Here is a 17,120-nt window from a genome sequence, read left to right on the forward strand (position 1 = left end):
AGTTCAGTGCAATGACTACATACCCTACAGGCACTTCAATCACTGCAGTATTCTGTTCAAAGCTATTCTTGAATCAGGACATCTCACTATGGAATCAATGATTCTCTGACAAACAAGATCTCATTTGTGAAACAAAGGAACTAAATCTGCTTGTGCCACTAAGGTAATATGTTTGCAGCCATGCAATCTGAAATAGGTAATAAATTTCTGAGCTCACAGGCATGTTGTCTGAAAGCTATCTTCCTCAAATAATGGTGTATGAACGATTCCAAGGAGAGGCAGCAAAAGCAGCATTATATAAAAATAAATGAACTTGGGACTTGGTAGTGATAAGTAAACCCAATAAATCTTAAACTGTAAGGTTCTCTAATTTTGTTGCAGTAGTGTTATATCATAATCAAAATAATTTCAGATAACACACACAAATAAGAAAAAATTCTTTTAATGTTATTTCACTAAAATAGCTGTGTATGCTTTGCAATAGTAGCTGCACTAGCATTATGTCTAAAACAAGATCCAGAGGTCCTTTTTGCCCGTACAACTTCCTAAAAAAAATTTGTTCTTACATAAGTCAGTCTAAATTACATTTAAATAATTGGCAAGCAAGTATGAGAATGACCAAAAGTGTCTCTTTCGGGGATTAAAAACAGGAATTAAAATGTAAACTAAATTTTTGTGTACTATAGCTCATCACTCAATGGAATTATGAAAATGAAATTTACTATTCTGCACAGGGTCCCTGTATATTCTCCAAGAACCAAATAGTCTAGAATACCCTTTAAAAAGTACTGTACAACTGTTATTAATGCAAAGTTTAATTAGACTACTGAACCACAACTTATTGTTGACAGAGATGTGAAAATCATAGCAAGGTACAGTTGAAGAAGTTGACAAGGTAAAAAAACTACAAGGTGAAAAGAAAAAGGTAGAAAACGGAATGTAGCTGTGGGAGGAGGAGACTTCAAAAAGTACTAAAAAGCAATTAAACAAATATCAAATGTCTGCTCTTAGGGCTTGCTCAAACGATTTGTTCTCAAGTGAGAGATGACAACTGCTGCATTGTAGTTTTACTAAAAGTGTGAAGGGACCAAAGAGAGCAGATGACAGCAAAAAGCCACAAAGCAATGTAGCTGGGGGCTGGAGGGGTGCAACTAAGAATGTTTAGTACTAAAATACTGCATGATACAGAGATCTCATAAAGGTTCATAATACAGTATAAGATATCCTTCTAATTCTGTTACACAAAAAACAAAAATATCTGCAAACTTTATCTGCAGTCAAACATTTGCCTTATATTTGAATAATGAAACTTTCAACAGTAAACCCATTTTGTGAACAAAAATTCATTATGAAAACATATGCTTGGTGGTAGGTGAGGGGTTTTTCAATACTGTAAGTGTCAAGTAAATCCATAACTGGTCACAAGGTAAAACTATGTATTCATAGGTACAGTATGAATAAACTGAGTTACATTTAGCATGCAAAGCTTCAAGCAACCATCTGTAATAGCTTATAAATATCTTAGTCAGCTATGAACAAAAATTAAATTAAAGCAAGAGGAAATAACAATGTCAACATTTCTTATTACCAGACCCAGTAAAGTATTTACTTCTTGCTACTTAATGGTTTCTAATAGTAAACTGAGATAAATCTAAATCTACCTTACACTACTTAATATAGATGCATGAAAAATGTGAAAATAAAAATTTCCTCTAGTGGCATGCAATATAAAAAATAAGTTCCCCAAAACTAAATCAAGTTTCTGCATAATCTCTTACTAACTTCTGCCATTATAAAAAATACTAATATGATTATCAATCAAAGATAAATAACCATGACAGGTAATAGTAAATTGTATATTCCACTACAAATAAAAAAAATCAATGATAACAATTACTATTGTTTAATTGCTTACCTCTGCAATAAATCTAGGTAAAATAAAATATAAAAAAAGCAAGACGTGACTACTAATACCAATAACTTTTTCCATAACTGTCATTAATGAAAGATTTTCTCTTCATTCTTTGGGTTAATTGTGCAAGTAAAATTATTATAAGCCTACAATATAAAAGAACTGAATCAGCATGCAGTAGTGAATATTTTTTTTAACATAACCATCATCTAAATTACCTTAAAGTAGAACACCAGGTAAATATTAAAAATTGACTGACATGGGATCTGTATATTAAATTATCATTTAAGCCTATAATGTATAGATAAAAATTCAGAATAAACATTTTAAACTGTGAAGATGAAAAACAATATTAACTAAGAGGGTAACAGCTGATGGTGCTTGTGACACTAATGTCAAATTCTATACTACTGATTATGAATATCTGATATGATGAGATGCAGTTCCAAGAAATACTCTCTTAGTTAAATATCAATTTGAAGCATTATCTCAGTATCTATTTTTCTTTTCCACATTTTAATTTATTCAGCATTTAAAAAAATGCAGAAAAAACATTTCTCTTAATAAAATAATGGTCTAATAAATTCTGCCATACACTTAAAATTAACTGCTGCCAATGCTTATGAAAAAACTTATTAAAACCCATTTTCCTCTGAAACTGGGAATACTTGAAAAATATAAGCTATTTGAAAATTATGGAATTACTGACGAATAGTAATTCAAAATTAAATTATCCTTTTTACATGGATCTTCACTTGCAACTTTAACCTTAAGTAAAATGAAGTGAAATTAGTTTCATTATTACTACTATGGGATTCTGTTACATTTCTTTCAAATAGCTATTAAACTAAAAATAAGATAAATATAAAATATCTTAATGAAAAAATGTACAAACATATTAACTTTGGTAATCTTTGAAATCATTGCTAATTAAGAACTCATTCTTACACTTTGCACAAAAATGCAAAACTAACAATTTAAATTTTAAAGACAACATCACTGTCATGAGCAAATAATGTTTAAGCTATGAATTACTATACAGGTTGACCATCACTAATCCGGCAATCAGTAGTCCGGAACAATCAGTAATCCGGCACAAATTTCGGCTAGAGTAATTTCTAATGTTTCCGCACTAATTTTCAAATTTCCCGGGTTGCTGTGCTAACTTGCTCGCCGGCTGCTCCGATTTGGTAGGGCAGTGTGCTGCATCAACAAACTGGTAGCCTAGCCTACATTATACTGAACTCTATTCACATATTAACAGTATTATACAAACATCAACATGACGAATGTGCATCTTTTTCATGGATCTTTTAAAAAGTTATGCTTTACTACATTGTTTCCAATTGCGTATATTCTCATATTGCTTTTGTATTATAAATTGCAATCAATGTTTTGTTTTGAGAATCAATATCGTGGTGTTTATTTCACCGCATTCAACTAAGTTGAAAGGGCTTTTCTTTCTTCTAGTTAGCGTAAATGAATATGGATACTTTATTTATTTGGGACACGGATATTTTTCATTATACGAAGTGTTTTTAAGTCGTCGTGAAATTAATTTAGCTATTTTTTTCGTTATATATGACGTTTGCGGGAATCGCGGCTGACTGTTTTGGGGCATGTTTGTTTTGTGTAAAAAAAAATCAAGATTCCGTTCACTATTTTCTCTTGATTTCATCATAATACGAGCTTTACGTATTTATCTTTTATCAGAGTGAAAACAGTAGTAATTTGTATTCTTTCATGCCCAGTAGTTTTGATTAAAATACATTCTCTCCAGTTTTATTTACAGTTGAGTTTCATCCATGTTGCCAATGCACGATAATTTATAGTCATTAGCAGCTTGAACATTGTTTTCTCAGCTTCAGCTACAACTTACAGCTTAAAGTTACTGCAGCAGTATATTTCCCTGCCGATCTTTTCTCCAAAGCGAATAAGGGTATAGTGTAAAAAATATATCAGTCCTATTGTTCAGTACTTAACGTCATTTGTAACATAACTACAGTAATTGTGTATTACCGTACGATGGCTGAAATACAAGCAAAACAGTTGTTATCCGATATGATTATTAACAAAACAAAAGTTTCCCGTTTGGATGTTTATGGCTGTACACATTTACGCAAGAGTATAACGTTACTAACAATACTTTTATCATTCTCTTTTACTTTTTTAACTAGCAGATGGAATAAAGAGATGGAGGAAAAGAAGTTTTTCTATTGTAAGTTGGTCTCTCTCGCTGCCTGATTGTACCTGCTGCCTGCGCAAAATCTAAAAATATTTCCTAAATATTTTCGTACCGGCATTAATTGCTAACCCCATCGTAAGCTTGAAATATCGTAAGTCGAATTATCGTAACTCAAGCACTACCTGTATTTGATAATTGTCTTTTCTTTATTAACCAACTTATACTGATTTATGGGCTATTTTAACTCTAAGATGAGGTGCTTAGCTACTGGGTTTCATGTATTCTAGCCTAATAAATGGCTAATCCGGCACCCTCCAGATCCCAATGATGCCGGATTAATGATGGTCAACCTGTACTATGTCAGTGTATGATAAAAAAAAAAAGTGGCTATACTTTTGGAAGAACTGACTCACATGAAGGTACTGCATTTACATATTCAGCTAAAACATCTCCCAATTCACAAGCAGCCTCCACAACTCCTCCATCAACCACTGCAGCGTTGTCACCTGTTGCAAAACAGAAAAAACATTATCAAGAGCAATTTCTACATCTAAAGTTTAGTAAAGGTATAACCTTCGTGTAAAGCAATGATCTCACTTCAACCATACCAATCAGAATTCCAATTAAACATTTTACCACTAGTGTACCTGACTGAGAAAAACAACATAACCTACTGAATACATAGGATACATGACTAAATAATCTGCTAGTGACAAAATCTGATATATGAGATCAGTCAACAAAAAAAAAAAAAGTATTATGCGCCATATAGAATACCAGTTGTTCTGACACAGCAGTAATATCACAATTATCATTATACAAAACTTAATCCCTGTTCTAAGTATGCCCACAGCCTGTTCAAATGGGAATAGTTTGTACAATCTTAGGGAGTGACAGCTTTCTTTTATTAAAAATAAAGAAGAAAATGTCACTCCTGTAACAGAAGGTAAGAAAATCCAACAGATAATTTACTATAAAATTATAAGAACCAGCAAGTTCATCATGAAAAATAGACAGCCCTTAGAGATAGATTTGAAAAGAAATGTCATCTACAAATTTATATGTCCAGTCAATGGCTGCCGAAAGTCCTATATTAAGATTACAACTACTAAGCTGTCAAAAAATCCCTCATGTCATCTACAGGAAGGTGCTGAAAAATTTCCTTGCCTAATCCATCCAAAAATGCTTCAATTATGCAATCCACCAACCTGCTCACATTGTTGTTCTTTTATTATACAATCCACCTTACGACAATGAAAACCACAAAACAGACTTACAAACCAAAATTACTGACCTAACCATCAGAGAGCTCTCTCTACCGCACTACACTCTGTTCAACATTGCCTCCCCCTTTGTTTACATTTTGCACCCTCCCATCATTTCCGTCCTATGACATCACAACAAGAACAGATACTTTTTAAACATAAAGAATGCTTTGCCATAAAAACATCTTATAAAATTAAACGTGCTTTTTATACATTTTGTAACGCCAATACCTTTTCACTAATGCAGAAAATAAAAATAAAATAATGGGGATTAACTTATAAAACTAACATATAACCACACCTATCTCCTTCTCCCTCCCCTCCAACTTCTTCTTATCCTAATCCCCTCTAATCTCCAATATTCTCCAATTCTTTACCCCTCTACATAATTTTTAATACTTTCTCCTGAAACTCCAGCTTTGGTCATTACATCATCTATTTGATGCTTTCATTTTATCCATTTCACCTCACTTATTTCTCCAGATTCTGTTTCTCTTATTGCTGCAATATCAATTTTTAATCTCTTACTACTTACTCCAGTACCTGATTTTATTGCAGTCATTAGGGTTTTATTATCAGTTTTAACCAATGCTTCTAATTTTCTCCCTCCTACTATCTCTTCCCACAAATGTTTGAAATATATCAATCCTTCTATGGCCTCCCCAACTCTCAGAGCTTCTGCTTCAATGGTGGACTTTGCTATTCTGGATTTTCACCATATTGGACTTCTCCTCTTACCATCTGTCAATGATATCACATAACCTAATTGTGTGTGACCATCTTCAATATTCCCAAGTAAAGCATCTGCATAGGCTTCCCAATCAATCTTTTCTTCTTCTAACTCACTTATTATCACCTCTCCCATTATGCTCTTAGTTTTCCTCACTATTTTAATCAGCTTTCTCATATCTTGAGTCGTTCCTTCTTTAAAAGATTTACTTAATTCACTAACATCACATGATATTTCTGGCATGGTATGTAGCGATACAATTCAACTGTCCTACCACTGATCTATATTCTGTTAAGTCCTTTTGTCCTAACACTGTACTCTATTGCCTGTAAATCTTCTAGCTTCTGGTTCTCTTATACAATTTATATACTGCCACTGATTAAGACAAATTCCATTTTCCTTATGCTCTACTATTACTCCCATATACTTAAAACTTTTACTTTCTTGTTCTCCTACTTGCAATTTCCCAACTGTTTCCTTTAAAAATCCTTCACTTCCTCCATAGCAAAAATCATCTGCATGTGTACATAAAATACCATTCAATTTATTGTCTTTCCTCCAAAAGAATACATTAGGTTCTAATCTACTCCTCTCGCCTTTAAGCTCCTCCACCACTTTTACCACCTTACAATACCATGCCTTTGCTGCATCCTTGAGCCCATAAACAGTTTTCTTCAATTTCCATAACCCACTCACACCATCTTCACTAGGTGGTTTTATATACAGTACCTCTCGTTGTATTTCATCACCTTGCAGATACACAGCTTTTACATCTAACGTATAAAAATTCAAATCTTTCAGTTTTACTACTGTCAAACAAAATTTTAAAATTTTGGCATTGCATGTAAGAGCATCTTTTTCCCATTCAGCCATTTCTTCTTCAAAACCTCTAGCTACAATCTTGCTTTACATATCCTTTCCCCCCCTTTTACCTTTTCAGTTACTATCCATCTTGTAGACATGACTTTTTGTCCGTCATTTACCTCCTCATATACCTTGTTTTCTCTCCAACTTTGCGGTTCTTTTTCTTTAGCTTCAATTACACTTCTATTTTCAAATCCTAGCAAAACCTCTTTTTCTTCATCTTCAATTTTTTCTACATGACTATAATCTCTTAAGTTAACCCATCCCTTGTCACCTGACTGTGAGTCCTCTACATTGTATGAATCAGCCCAAGATTTGCTTGATCTTTTTCCTGCAAGACTCAATATAGTCCACTCTTCTACTTGTCCTGTATTTTTGTTTATAGCTTTAACTCTATTTCCCTTTCTGAATTTGGGTATCTTTTCTATTAACTCATCTTCTATTACCTCACTTTCTTCTTCTATTACCTCATTTTCCCCTTCATCTTCCACTGTTTCCTCTATCAAATCTCTTTCTATAGTGTCTTCTATATCTGCATTCCTTCTCCAGCCCATTATCATCTCCTTTCCTTCCTGCCCATCTACACTCCCTTCCTTTGATACAAGGGATTCATCCTCTACAGTGTGTGTTTTGTCTATTTCAGGTATCTTTTCTTTTTCTGGTGATATTCTTTGAATCCTAATAACATGTATCTAGCTACTTCTCTTAGAGAATCCTCATGTTTAACCACTACTGTTTTACCAGATACTCTCACTACCTGAGCAGGTCCTCTCCATTCATTTTCATTTTCTATCTTATGGAATACCTCGTCTCCCACTACTGCTTCTTCAAATTTATGTTCTCTGACATTTTTGTTTAGAGCAATTCTTATATTATTACAAGACTCATTTTTGATAAACACTTCTCTGGCCTTATGCATTACATTCAGTGTAATCCTTACTTTGCTTTCTTCCATACCTTTCTCTCTGCTTGCAGGACTTGAACTTTCTTCTCCCATTAAATTTGGCAAAGAAGGGGTTTCCCAAATACTAATTGGTTAAGGGAGAAACCACCATTATTTATTAAGCAGTTCCTAGCACTCACTACCCATCTTAATGCTATGGACCAATCCACTTCCTCATCATCTTTCATCTTTCTTAAGCTTTCTTTGATTATGCCTACCGTCTTTTCACACAATCCATTGCTCCATGGAGATTCAGATGCTGTGGCTAATACTTTAATATTTCATCTTTCTCCCATCCTCCTTAGTTTTTCATTTTGAAATTCTCCCCTGTTGTCTAATAATATTTGGAGCACCTTCTAAAATATTATCAGACTATGGGGGAGAATTTCAAAGATGGAATATTAAAGTATTAGCCACAGCATCTGAATCTCATGGAGCAATGGATTGTGTGAAAAGACTGTAGGTATAATCAAAGAAAGCTTAAGAAAGATGAAAGATGATGAGGAAGTGGATTGGTACATAGCATTAAGATGGGTAGTGAGTGCTAGGAACTGCTTAATAAATAGTAGTGGTTTCTCCCCTAACCAATTAGTATTTGGGAAAAACCATTCTTTGCTTAAAGGATTTCTTCCACCTCTACCTCGATTCACCTTTCCCCCATATCTTTGGTTTTCCCTCCCTTTCCCAAAATTTGCACAACCTTCTGATCCCAACCATTCCCCCTCCTGTTTACTCCCTAATTCCTACAATATTCTTTCATTATATCTGTGACACTGTTTTATATTCCAACTTTTCTTGACCACAGGCTGCTAATACCCTTTGTTTTCGATTTTCTGTGAGATTCGATTGTTCTAGTACATGAAAACCTTTTGCTTCCCCTTCAAGCATGCTTTTCCCTATCGCTCTACTACACTCTGACTCTGCCTTTTCATACCTAATTATAAAATCTCTCATCTTTTTACTAGATACTCTTTCTATTTTAAAATAGTTTTTCATTTTACTGTAATTTTCCATTAACGTTTCTTTTAGATATGCTTCATCTAGTTTGGATAGGATTATCTTTGAACCTTCTTAATCCTTAAGTTCATCTCTATCTATTCTTTCTGTTACTTCTAAAGCTTTTCCTTTTAAGCTTATTCTTATCTCTATCCCCAGATATTTCACTTCTTCACACACCACAAGCCAATCTTCGTCTTGTCCTCTCCATCCTTTATAATCGCCCTGTGCCCCGCTAAATCTCATACAGTCTCTTCTCCATTTCATCTCCCAAAGTTTAACATCAGATCCGTCCATTTTTAACCAACCACGCTCTGCTACCACTTGAAAATTTTCCTAGACTAATCCATCCAAAAATGCTTCAATTATGCAATCCACCCACCTGCTCACATTGTTCTTTTATTATACAATCCAGCTTACGAAAACAAAAACCACAAAACAGACTTACAAACCAAAATTACCGACCTAACCATCAGAGAGCTTTCTCTACTGCACTACATTCTGTTCAACATTGCCGCCCACGTTTGTTTGCATTTTGCACCCTCCGTCATTTCTGTCCTATGATGTAATAACAAGAACAGATACTTTTTAAATATAAAGAATGCTTTGCTATAAAAACATCTTATAAAATTAAATGTGCTTTTTATACATTTTGTAACACCCACACCTTTTTACTAAAGCAGAAAATAAAAATAAAATAATGATGATTAACTTACAAAACCAACATATAATCAGGTGCTATTTTCAGTTACTACAATTACAAACACCAAAGACCAGAAAACGACTCAATTAAGGCCATCAAAATTATAAGCAGGGTACCAAACCATCAAAGCCTACAACTTGTCGAAGCCTAATGCATCCTGGAAAAAGCCCAGCATAAATGAAGTAGAATTTCTCCTGATTATCATGTAGAGAAAGGCTTAACGAGTGAGAAAGACATTAGAAACTAAAATACAACATTGTTAAATTCAACAAAATAAGCCTTCTTACTTTCTGATTCAGACAACGGGAAAATATAGTCAAGCTGCTTCAATATATTCTCTAATTCTTGTCTAACTTCCCTTGCTGCATCATCATCAAGACAGTCTTCAATTCTTCTGTTTTCAGTCTCAGCTGGTGATGTGACTCCAGATGCTGTACCAGATGTCAAACATGTCAAATCACTGAAATTCACTTCAGTAAAACTAGGAAGCTTTGCACTGTGAAGTTCATTTTTACCAGCTGCTGCATCTATGGATAAAAATATAATTTTAGGAAAACAAACTTGACTTTCTCAAAGAAAACCAGTTACTTATAATTAGCCCTATTATTCCACAAAATAATCCAAAAGCCTTTAGTTCTCCTTCAAAAGAAAGAATCAAAATGGCAGTCAGCCGGTAATGCTGGGCATGCACAGCTGGATCCTAGTCTTAGGCTGCTGACAATAATTGGGAAGCAGTTGCTGATATACTTATCATCTATCATTTCCTGGCTGAGGTTAAGAACTGTATCCTCACTGGTAACAGATATACAGTATATACAGCGGATAAAGTACCATCTGTGTGTGGAAATGTATTGGTTCCCCAACACTTTATCTAGAACGCATAATTATGGTTTTCCATGGCAGAAGACAGTTTCCTCACTGGTTAATAATTATACTTCCGTAGAAAGGAATATGAGCGTTCATATCTCCTTCAAAAATATTAATATCAGTTTTTAAAAGTAAATTGTATTTTTCCTAACTATACAAACCCGAGGTCCTTTACATTAGGGATTACTTTCAGGCATACGCTGGAAACGGCTGCTGAACTTCAAACAAGGTGGTTAGGCAGTTAACTACTGTCCGGGAGGCGGGAGTACCACCTGTCCGGATGTAAACATTCCAATTTGCCTTTCGACCCAGGTATCAGATTGAGGGGTGGCATGAGGTGGGCATAAAATGTAAAGGACCTCGGGTTTGTATAGTTAGGAAAAATATAATTTACTTTTAAAAATTGTGATTTGTTCCGACACAATATACAAACCCTCGGTCCTTTACATGGAGACTTACTGGTTGGAGGGAGGAATCTGAATGAGTCTCCTGAACTGACTGAGTTCACCACCTTGTCTTCCCTTCCTGGTCGATAGAGCGAGGAAGGGGAAAACTGCCTCTGACAAAATGATCGGGTTGTAAGAAATGCGGGATCAGTTGTCAGACTTCTGGGTCCCTTTGCATGAAAGAGGAAACGTCAGTTCGTGCAGAGTAGGCTAGGAAGAACTTGGAGTCAGATGACATAAAGGCAATCACAAGCATTGGGTTTGTCTTAAAGTCATGGTCTCCCTCCCCACCTTGCAAGGGGAAGGAGTGGGGTTGCTTCTATCAACCTGAACAGAAAATAGAATGGGAGCTCCCGTTGGGTGCTTACCTGCATTGACTGCCAGATCCAGCATGTAACGGCACGTTCGCTCCCTGCCCATGGGAAGAGAGCCAGGATGGGGAGAAAGAAGAGAGGCCAGTCACTCTACATTCATGCTCCCAATCACAACCATACATCTTAGGTGAGATGCAACCTGTCCTGTTAGAGGAGATGGGTAAGCTACACAACTTGTTGAGCAGCCACCACAGGACCCAAGGAAAAAGTGTCCAAGGACTTCTGAGCAACATCCCGGAGGTAGAAGGAGGTGAAGGTAGTCTGCTGGGACCACATGCCTACCTTCAGCACCTGCACAACCAACATGTTCTTCCAGAATGCGAGGGACAGACCAATGCTGCGGACTTTGTGAGCTCTCGGACAAAGCGTACCGGTGTCGTCTTCTCCAGCAGCAGAAGACGCTCTCCTTATCATCTCACGAAGCCAGAAGGAGATGGTGTTCTTGGACACTTCTTTCTTGGTAAAGCCAGTACTAACGAAGAGTCATCGACACTCATGCCGGAGACGGTGAGTCCTCTTCAGATAGCGCCGCAGCACTCTAACAGGACACAGTAGCATCTTGTCTGGTTCATTACCTACAAAGTCCTCTAGGGAGGGGATCGTGAAGGACTCGAACCGTGCATCAGGGACCGAAGGATTCTGAGTCTTCGCTACCAAATCCGGGACAAAATCGAGCGTAACTGATCCCCATCCCCTCGAGTGTTTAACATCGAAGGAAAGTCTGTGTAGTTCGCCAACTCTCTTCGCCGATGCCAGGGCCAGCAGGAAGACGGTCTTGAGGGTCAGATCCAACGCTCGTACTGTGCACGAGTCAGGCTCCTTAGAATGAGAGTCACAACCCACGCAGGAGGCCTGAGATCCCTCGGTGGGCAAGACCTTTCAAAGCTTCTCATTAGTAGGGAAATCTCGAAGGAAGAAGAGATGTCTACTCCTTTCAGCCGTAAGACTAGGCCGAGTGCGGCGCAGTAGCCTTTTACAGCTGAAATGGAGAGAAGCTTCTCTCGGCAAAGGAAGACGAGGAAGTCTGCGACCTGCTGAAAAGTAGCTCTGACCGGAGAGATACCCCGTCGACGACACCAACCACAGAAGACAGACCACTTTCCCTGGTATACCACTGCGGAGGATCGTCTAGGTACCCTGCCATCTCTGTTGCTGCACGACGCGAAAAGCCTCTCGCTCGCAGTAGATGGTGGATAACCTCCAGCCGTGAAGACAAAGGGACTGCACTGACTGGTGGTACCACTCTACGTGGGGTTGACACAACAGGTTGGGCCAGTGGGGAATCTCTCTCGGCCCTCAGAAAGGAGAACTAGCAGGTCGGGATACCAAATGGCCTGCAGCCATTTGGGTACCACCAGAATCATCCTGAGATTCGGAGCGGTCATCACTCGGCAAATCAGACAGAACGGAGGAAAGGCGTAAACGTCGAGGTTGTCCCACGGGTGCTGGAACGCGTCCTCCGCAGCAGCCCATGGGTCCGGCACGACCGAGCAGAAGACCTGGAGTTTTCTGTTGTGCTGGGTGGCGAACAGGTAGATGGCTGGACGCCCCGACAGGTCAAATAGCCTTTCCATCACTTCCGAGTGAAGGAACCATTCAGTTCCTATCACTTGATTCTGGCGGCTGATCTTGTCTGCCATGACATTCCTCTTGCCTGGAATGTACCTGGCTGACAGCTCTACCGAGTGAACCACGGCCCACTAGTGCATCTGCATTGTCAAATGGTGGAGCGGTAGGGACACTAGGCCCCCTGCTTGTTGACATATGCCACTACCGTGGTATTGTCGCTCATCAGTACCACGGAGTGTCCCATCACTCGATCCTGGAACTCTTGGAGAGCCAGGAAGGCTGCCTTGAGTTCCAGGGTGTTGATGTGAGGGCTCTTGTCGTCTTGGTGCCACATTCCCGAAGTCAGCAACTCCCCCAGGTATGTGCCCCATCCCTCGGTTGATGCATCTGAGAACAGCAGCATGTCCGGAGGGGGAGTATGCAGGGAAACTCCTATTGAGAGGTTCCTGTCATCCACCCACCAGCAAAGGTCCTCCCTCACCTTCTTGGAAAGAGGAATGAGGAAGGACTGGGACCAATACTCCTTAGTCTCCACTGTAGAGACCGCAGGTGAAGACGCCCATGAGGTACTAGCTTCTCCATCGACGACAGGTGACCGATGACGACTTGCCATTGCTGGGCTGGCTACTCCTGTCATGACAGGAACAACTGTGCTGCCTGCCTGAACCTGCTGATACGAGAGTCCAAGGGAAAGACTTTCACTGCCACCAAGTCTATCAGCATGCCCAGGTACTTTATCCTCTGCTTGGGGATGAGGTCTGACTTCTCGAGGTTCACCAGGATCCCAAGATCGCTGCAAAATTCGAGGAGCCGATCCCTGTCCTGTAGCAACTGCGAGCGGGAGCTCACCAGGACCAGCCAGTCGTCGAGATACCTCAGTAGACATATCCTGTGCGAGTGGGCCCAAGCTGACACGAGCGAGAAGACTCTCGTGAACACCTGGGGAGCAGTCAAGAGCCCGAAGCAAAGTGCCCTGAATTGGATGACCGTCTCCCAGAGGACAAAGCAGAGGTACTTGCGAGAGGACGGATGAATGGGTATTTGGAAATACGCATCTTTCAGGTCCACCGTAAGCATGAAGTCGTTCTCCCTGATGGAAGCAAGCACGGATCGCGCTGTTTCCATTGTGAACCGAGTCTGGCAAACGAATCGGTTCAAGGGAGAGGGGTCTATGACTGGTCTCCATCCCCCTGAGGCTTTCTCTACAAGAAAGGTAGGGCTGTAAAAGCCTGGAGATTGGTCCGACACAACTTCCACAGCACCCTTGCTCAGCATGGCTTGCACTTCTTGCTATAGTGCAGTGTCCTTCGGAGTTCCTTGGATGTACGTGTGGAGATGGACTGGAGAGTAGGTGAGGGGAGGCCGAGGCGCAAAGGGTAGTAGATATCCCTCCCGAAGGACATCCACTTTCCAGGTCTCAGCTCTGTGCCGCTGCCATGTTGCCCAATGGCTCAACAGGCATCCCCCCACCTTCGGCAGCTTTTGGGGGGGGGGGAACGCCACCCCTAGCATTTCCCCTTCTTCTTCTCCCCCTTGCCTGCTTTACCGGATTGGAAAGTGGGCTGAAAGGGGCGGGAAGACCCGCTCTTTCTAGAGGAAGAAGAGGGCTGGGTGTTCCCATGGGACCCGTTCGAAGACTGGGACTTCTTAGGGGCCGAGGAGAAGCGAGAGAATGGTGTCTCTCCACTTCAGGACCAGGTTTGCCCACAGGTTTGCCATCTGGTGGGCAAGGTAGGAGATGGCCCTACCCCCAGACTGGTACAGTCTCCCAAAGGCGGAGTCCTCCCCAGGCAGCTACCTTCGATACTGTGAAGGATCACAGATTGAGCCAGGAGACTGCCTGGAAGGCTGCCATGGCAGTGGCTTCCAAGATTGCGGCTTCCTGCTGAGAAAGGAAGATGCTCTCTACAGTAAGCTGCTGCAACGTAAGACCCGGATCCAGACATAACAGGTCCAGGTCAACCTGTTTAGGCAGCAATGCCCTCTCCGATGGTGCGCAGAGGTGCTTCTGGCGAGGCAGGAAGGGGGGGGGGGGGAGAAGAAGCTTGTCCGAACAGTTCAATCTAAGTGAATTGTCTTGCCCAGACACAAGACCATTCACCTTGTCAAGGACCCCTTTGTCAAGCCTTGGGTCCCCAGTAGGATTCGAGGCGCGATGGATAATCCACAGATGAGGCCGTAGTCCCTTCCCCAAGGTCATTGTGCTGACGAATCAGTGCAATAACCTCAGCAAACGTCCTCTGTATCTCGGGGATGTCCGCATCCTGGGGAAGAGCACCCTCAAGTCCTTCCAGAGTGCGGTCCTCCCGATCTACTCTTCCTGCAGGAGGGAGAACCTTGGCAGGCCCCCATGATCCTTCCTGCACCACGCGGACATAAGACCTGGTCGAGCCAAGGACCGAGCCAGGTACATAAGCCCCCCGAGGTAGAACTCTGAAGAGAAAACTCGCCATGGTTCTTCCTGTCCGACTCCTGCCCCTTGGAAGGAGCCCAGGAGGTAGAGGGGACAGGTGAGGAGGATCGGGCGCTCCCACTGGCCTTGCTGACAGAACCAACAGGGACAGCGGGCCGGGAGCTGTCACCAACCCGCGGTGGTGATGGCAGCCTGGGTTGAGGAGAGTGCTTTCGCCTAGGCAAAGCAGTCTCCCAAGGAGAGCAGAGGGGACCGCATGCGTTGAGCCGCACGCTCACCTCCCCCGAGCCAGGCTGGTCGCGCCTCTCAGGAAGACTGAGCAGGGGACCTCTTATCTGCTTCTCCAGGCGTTCCGACCCGAGGGACCGAAGCACTTTCCCGGGAACCTGGCTTGGCACTCACGGAAGTACCAGCACGAAGAGTCGGGGCACCTGCATGCCTGGACTCTTTCTCTCGCCCCACGCCCGGGTCTGTAGAGCGAGAAGTTTCTCCTGTATCAGCCTGGGGTACCTGGGTCTCCTTGGAAACCCGGGTACTCAGAGTGACTCGCGCACGAGTGTCCGACGTGGACCCGCTGGCCTTAGAAGCAGGTTTCTTCGGCACAGCAGGGGGAGTGCGGACCGTGGTCTGCACGCCCTTGGTTCCCGATGCGACTGACCTGGGGGCCAGAGCAGCGGTTCCCTGATCCGTGGATCGGGAAGAGCCAGCGAGAGATCCCACTGCCTTCCCTGAGGAAGAAGGCAGTCCCTTAGAGGTCTCAGTGCGAGACTTCTTGGGGGGGGGGGGCAGGCAGGCTTCTTCTTCTTTGGCTGGGAACCCTCAGAAGGAGAAGAGGAAGAAAAGGTAGCAGACGAAGACAAAGATGATGACGAAGATGAATATGATGACAAAGACGAAGACGAAGACGATGACGAAGATGATGACAAAGACGAAGACGAAGACAACGACACCTTTCTCGATCTATTCTTTGACTTCTTCTTTGCCATCTTCCTCAGGATTGAAGTCAGGTCCCCAAACCATGCAGGAGCAGCCAGAGAAACAGGAGTAGCCAGGGGGGCCACAGCAGCAGGCGCAACCCGGGCAGCGTAGGCAGTGCTCGGGCCAGCAGTTACCAGGGTAGGAACATTAGCACAGCAGCCAGGAACATGCGGAGGAGGAGCCGGGAATGAAGGCACAGGTGGCGCGCGGGCAGCCAGGCTGGGCCGGGCCAGGGTCGAAGGCATGGGGAGCGAGTCAGTAGTTAAGCCGGGCCGAGAGACAGGGAAGCGAGGAGCCGGAACCATAATCATAATTGGGCCAGGGTCAGCAACAGGGGCAGGAACAGTCATATACAGCACCATTGATGTCACCATGTAGGAAGGCCCAGGTCGTGAGAGCGGGGCCAGGAACCCAGGAGGCAGCGGTACAGAATGGTGAGAGGCAGGGACAGCCGAAACCTGGGTGTTCAGGTGTGAAGCCACCAACATGGGCAGCTTAGAGAAAGCAGACATGGTGGTGGTAGTGGTAGCCGAGTGCGTTGTTACTGGAGCGCCAGACAGATGAGATACCAGGCCCTCCAGTGATGGAATGCCAGGTAGACCCAGGTGTAACCAGGCTGAGGATAGGTCTGATACCAGGTTATCCACCCCGAAACCTGAGGAAATAGTCACGTTAAACTGGGAAGTCTCTGCTCGCTCTGGGGGAAAAATTTCCCCCCCAGCTCAAGAGACCCCCGAGAGGATGTCCTGATCAACCACACCCCCACGCCCTTCCACACCCGATGAAACGAATGGGAAAGGGGACGGGGAGTCTTCACCTGAGGGAGCGGGAGCAAGCAGGGGAAGTTCGCAGGGAGGGAGAAATGAACCTGACAC

The 17,120-nt window shown here is 42.0% G+C and overlaps 1 protein-coding gene across 1 annotated transcript in view; it reads right to left on the reverse strand.

Annotated features, from left to right (window-relative positions):
• Positions 1-4,268: 4,268 nt before the first annotated feature.
• Positions 4,269-17,120, reverse strand: part of LOC136855095 (dystrophin-like) — a 134,306-nt gene continuing 121,454 nt past the window's right edge. The window contains exons 14-15 of the mRNA XM_067131927.1: positions 9,886-10,125; positions 4,269-4,603 (exon numbers count right to left, since the gene is read on the reverse strand). Coding sequence (XP_066988028.1) covers positions 4,485-4,603; positions 9,886-10,125 — 359 coding nt within the window. The 3' untranslated portion in view covers positions 4,269-4,484. The remainder of the gene's footprint in view (positions 4,604-9,885; positions 10,126-17,120) is intronic.

The sequence above is a fragment of the Macrobrachium rosenbergii genome, chromosome 3 (genome assembly GCF_040412425.1).
Source record: "Macrobrachium rosenbergii isolate ZJJX-2024 chromosome 3, ASM4041242v1, whole genome shotgun sequence".
In the NCBI taxonomy this organism is placed as follows: Eukaryota; Metazoa; Arthropoda; class Malacostraca; order Decapoda; family Palaemonidae; genus Macrobrachium; species Macrobrachium rosenbergii.